A 5,727-nucleotide genomic window follows, 5' to 3' on the forward strand; every position below is an offset into this window, starting at 1 on the left:
CTAAGCTCAGACTTGGATGAACACATCCTTGCGAGGCAGAAGGGAGGAGGAGAGATATGAAAACTTGAGCGGGATGTGTATCTACAATGAGCGAGGCAGTTTAAAAAGGCCGCGGTGGAGCGTCGTGGAGATAGCCGTTGGAACTACCATCCTGGACGCCCGCCAGGCTTTTAAATTCTTGCCCTGCGTCGTGGGCCACACACGGGGTGTGTCAGAGGCAATACAGCGTGAATACTGATTCTATACGAATAAGTGATCTGATTATACAGCAGAAGCGTATTAATGTTGCACGAATCTCGCGGCGTCGTGCGGTGTGGATATCATCCGCGCGTGATGGCATGTCCACACGCGATTATTCGAACAAGATGTAAATATATAATATTGAATTAGGCTCCATGAATATGTACTTTGAGAACCTGTTAAACTACATTATAAGCCTACATAATTGACTTCCATCATGGGAATGTTTTCACCTTCAAGCACTTGTACAAATAGTTTGCGCAAAGTGCAAACAATATCACACAAATAGTAGACCTCAAGTACCTCCTACTAAAATGGAATTACATTTTTTGTTTCCTTATCTACAGACAGATAAATCGATTAAATGAAATGACTTTCTCGCTCTGATGTGGTGTTATAATCACATTAATGGTATGCCTTGTAAGATTTAAAGTCTGCTCAGCATACTAACATGTCTCATAAGGTTTTCCATGATGATGCATCAGATATAAATATTCAATAACTACAATAACGTGAATACAGATGCCAATACTCCAGAAACTATGCAATGACCCAAATCGTAAGGGAACAGATAATATTATTGTACCATACCTGTTCGCTTGATTATTATCAGTACGACCTAGATTTGAATCTTTACCGCTTCCATTTGTGATTCTCCATGGATTTAGTTCATCTAGTAATTCGAAAAATATATGCTGCACTAGCTATATCCTCTAAACGATTTACTACCTCAAGGCAATCCTAGGAGTAGTAATTCAAATTGTATCATCCATGACCCAACTGCTTGATCAGGAAGCAATGTTGTCGCATAAGGCAAAGGTAGTGATCAGGCAGCAGCTAAGCAGAAAGTTGGCACTCGCTAGTTCAGCTGGTCTTTTCAGTTAGTGCAATTAATTGCAGAAAATGGTTCTGAGAAGTACTTTCTAACAGTTCTCATCAACTTAAACTAACCTCACTGACAAAATAGGACATGGTCAGATTTTTTTTCCTTCATTTTTCCAGGATATTAAGTTTACTATGTTTAGCATGTATTGTTTAAATACATGAGCAATGGAAGCCCAGCAGAAATTGGATTATACATGTCTCATACAACTTGTAAGTACATGTTCACTATGAGATTCAGTACGACCCTGTCATCAGCAAAATGGGACTCTTCACACCACTTCACATGTGCCCACTTGACAGTTGATTTTTGTCCTAAGTCGATCTTCTCTATATTTGACCATGTCTATAGGGAAATGTGATAATTATACAACATCAAATATATTTTATGATGAATCTAACAAAACTAATTTGGTGTTGTAGATGTTGATATATTTATCAATAGACCTAGTCAAACTTAAAGAAGTTTGACTCAGGACAAAATAGAACTTCAAATAATTTGGAACGGATGGCGTATCACATTCTAAATTTGCATTGCACCTCATGACCAGATGACATCTATAGAGTTGATCCAATAATTTCAGTTAAATGTCAGAGGGTTATGTCATATGCTCAACATTGATGCAAACGGACAGAAAGGGGACTTCCCATGGAATAACTTTGCCAACTAACACAACATGTATGGAGTTATTTTCAGATAAAGTAACAGTGAACTTATAAACTAAGTCAAAATTCAAGGGTTTAAACGATCTTTTGTAGAGTATTGAACTGACCAAACTGCCATTCCCTTTACTAAAAAAGGGGCAGCCCGGTGCATGTAGCTCCTGCTTGTGCAGGGTCTAGGAATGGTCGAACCACTTTGGGTCTATTGTACGCGGCCTTTTCCTGCATTTCTGCAACAGACTTTGGGTCACAAGGCAACAGCTTTACCGCTGCGCCAAGGCTCCCCTTCTACATTGTTATAATAAGTTGTGGATCATTCACATCCAATTTTGTCTATTCCTGATACGCACCACATTTAATGAACATCGGTGATAGGATTGCCAATATGACTGTCAGTGGATATCTAATCCAAGGCCAGCCTAATTCACCCTACAAATTAGTAAAATCTTCTTCATGTTCAACGGCCCATAGTTCTAGATAAAGTAGCAAGCACATACAGTACTATTTTTCACCCCTACCGCGCTGTCATGATCCTGTAATTAACCAATCAAGCATTTCATCAAACATCTGCTACGCGAGGCCTAGCCCACATCCTTGTTGGCAAAACGCACCTAATTTCACACGGCCCTGCAACTAAAGCCGCAACCAACATTTCTCGAGCACTTGGAGAGCACCGCAGCCGACTAAAAAGTTAACGAGAAGCCGCAATCGGGACATAAGCGGGCGGAAGCGGTGGGAGGAGGATGGCAGTGGCGGTGGCACTGACCTGATCTTCTTGATGAGGATATCGCGGAGACTCTTGCCGAGCTCCTGGGAGCGTACGCGCGCCATGAGCGCTTTGCGCGCTTCTCGGAGTTCTTGACGTGGTGCTCCGTCCGGCGCTTGATGAGCCGCTCGATGCCGCTGGACCGCATCTTGCGCTCCATCACCTGGAGCGCGCGCTCAAGGTTGCCGTCCCTCACCTGCACCACGATCCCCCGGGACGGCTGCACCTGCCCGCAGTTCCCCCTCCCCGCGGCCGCGGCCGCCGCCGGCCAGAGCCCCCCCGCCGCTCGTGCTAGTGCCTGCATCGCTGAATGAGTGCCAGGGGTACCGTTGCGTTGCGTCTCCTCCTTCCTCTTGAGATTAAGGATGTTTTCTCTCAGAACCCTACGCTATTCTAGAATTGCACTTTGGCTTGTAGGGCAAAACCAGGGGAGCAGAGCACCGCCGCCGCCGACATTCACCCCGTCGGCCATTCTAGAATTGGACAAAATTGCACAACCCCCCTCCCCCTAAAAGTGTCCGTTAAATTACAATTGAATCCGTCTCGGTCGCTCCCACCGCGAGGATCTCGTCAGGGCAGAGGAGGAGTGCGGTCTTGCCGGTGACGGCGCCGCCGTGGAGCAGGAGGACCATGAGGGCGGACACGATGAGCAGATGGCAGCAGCTAGCTCACGGGGGCGGTAATAGCTAGCTAGCGGCTGCAGCTAGCTCACTGGGGCGGTTATAGCTAGCTAGCGGCTGCAGCTAGCTCATGGCGGCGGTAACAGCTAGCTAGCAACTAGCTAGCCCACGGGGCGGCAGCAGCGGCGGCAGCTAGGGTCCAGTGTCGCCGACGTTGAGGCATTTCAGCGAGGTCGCGCTCGAGGAAGACTATGGCGGGAGCTAAAAGTTTCCTCCCGCCAATCATTTCTTATTTTTCAGGTCCCTGTAAATAATGCCCCCAATCCCGTAGATATAGAGAAAACAGCCTTTAATATACAGGTTCCCGCAAAAAAATACAGGACAAAAGATTTTGCGAGATCTATTTCGGACGAAAAAAACACCCTCATCATGCAAACTGATTGTTATTTAACCGGATGGTGATACGTCTCCATCGTATCTACTTTTTCAAACTCTTTTGCCCTTGTTTTGGACTATAATTTGCATGATTTGAATGGAACTAACCCGGACTGACGTTGTTTTCAGCAGAATTGCCACAGTGTTATTTTTGTGTAGAAATAGAAGTTTTCGGAATGACCTGAAACTTCACGGAGATAACTTTTGGAACAAATAAAAAAATTGGCGAAAGAATTAACCGAAGGGGGCCCACACCCTGGCCACAAGGACGGAGGGCAACCATCCTCCATCACCAATTTCATGATGCTCACCGCCGTACGTGAGTAGCCCCATCGTAGACTTGCCGAACGGTGATGGGTTGGATGAGATTTACCATGTAATCGAGTTGATTTTGTTAGGGTTTGATCCCTAGTATCCATTATGCTCTAAGATTAATGTTGCTATGACTTTGCCATGCTTAATGCTTGTCACTAGGGCCTGAGTGCCATGATTTCAGATCTAAAACTATTATGTTTTCATGAATATATGTGTGTTCTTGATTCTATCTTGCAAGTTAGAGTCACCTACTACGTGCTATAACCCGATAACCCCGAAGTGACAATAGTCGGGACACTTCCCGGTGATGATCGTAGTTTGAGGAGTTCATGTATTCACTAAGTGCTAATGCTTTGGTCCAGTACTCTATTAAAAGGAGGCCTTAATATCCCTTAGTTTCCAATAGGACTCCACTACCACGGGACGGTAGGACAAAATATGCCATGCAAGTTCTTTTCCATAAGCACGTATAACTATATTCATAATACATGCCTACATTATATTGATGAACTGGAGCTAGTTCTGTGTCACTCTAGGTTATATCTGTTGCATGATGAACACCATCCGACATAATTATCCGTCATTGATCCATTGCCTACGAGCTCGTTTCATATTGATCTTTGCTACGTTACTTTCCCGTTGCCACTGTTAGGATTGCCGCAAAACTGATATTGTTACTTTTGCCACTGTTATCGTTACTTTCATACTACTTTGCTACTAAACACTTTGCTGCAAATATTAAGTCTTTCAGGTGTGGTTGAATTGGCAAGTCAGCTCCTAATACTTGAGAATATTCTTTGGCTCCCCTTGTGTTGAGTCGATAAATTCGGGTTGAATACTCTACCCTCAAAAACTGTTGTGATCCCCTATACTTATGGGTTATCAGATGACCCTTCTTACAGGATCTGCTAGAGATGTTCTAAGACTATCTCAACCGGGAGCCAATTATGAAATTACCAATGCTAGTTCCATGATCCTTGGGGGTGATTCCTACCTAGCTAGTGTGTGCCCATCTGCCACTAGCATATGGTGGTGATCCTTTCCATGGACTGCAATTTGGAAGTCACATTTTCTCATGGAGAAAAGTAATTACATTTTTTCCATTGTGATGATTTTGTCAGATGATTTTGTCGGGTGATTTGGTTTCCAGTTCATGTTGTGGAATGAACATTTCGTTCACAAGTGCAGCACTGTAGGTCTTAAATTCAATTTAGGGTTCTAATATCTAATTTTACTTATTTTTTTGAAATTCTTTAAGTCGATGCGGCATGTAATATGCAGGGTCAAGCAGCCATGTGCGACACTCGATGCGGCATTAAAACCCTCCAAGGACAAAGAAGACAACGACATCGTCAAGATTCCTTTCGGGGACGAAGATGACAAGGATTAATGATGTATGTTTAGTCTGCAACTGCATGTTTAGTGTTTACTGTTGTGTGTTTGTGTAGCCTGTAAGTGTATGTTTAGTGCTTATTATTGTGTGTGTTACTTCAGTGATATCTGTTTACTGAACATAAAATTGTTGTCGGACATACAAAGTTAAGACACTTTTTGGGACAGAGGGAGTACTATTTAGCATGATTCATCCCCCTATGTTGACAGGTGGGGCCGTATCTGGGACAATATGTGTTTCATATTATTGATGTATTTGGAGACCGTATTGGAGCATTTTTCAAGTTCCGGGAGGATTGTGTTATGCGCCAGCAAAGTCCCTGTGTAGGGAGGAGAGAAACCATCAAAAACCCAGAGCGTTCTCTTTCTTCCGTTGGAGGAAAGAAAGGCAATTGTGATCTCGGCTGCCCGAGA

General features: G+C 43.9%; 1 protein-coding gene across 1 annotated transcript in view; it reads right to left on the reverse strand.

Moving 5' to 3' along the window:
- Window positions 1–2,893, reverse strand: part of LOC119307357 — a 4,704-nt gene extending 1,811 nt beyond the window's left edge. Inside the window, exon 1 of the mRNA XM_037583433.1 lies at window positions 2,552–2,893. Coding sequence (XP_037439330.1) covers window positions 2,552–2,855 — 304 coding nt within the window. The 5' untranslated portion in view covers window positions 2,856–2,893. The remainder of the gene's footprint in view (window positions 1–2,551) is intronic.
- Window positions 2,894–5,727: the final 2,834 nt, after the last annotated feature.

The sequence above is a fragment of the Triticum dicoccoides genome, chromosome 5B (genome assembly GCF_002162155.2).
Source record: "Triticum dicoccoides isolate Atlit2015 ecotype Zavitan chromosome 5B, WEW_v2.0, whole genome shotgun sequence".
Lineage (NCBI taxonomy): Eukaryota > Viridiplantae > Streptophyta > Magnoliopsida > Poales > Poaceae > Triticum > Triticum dicoccoides.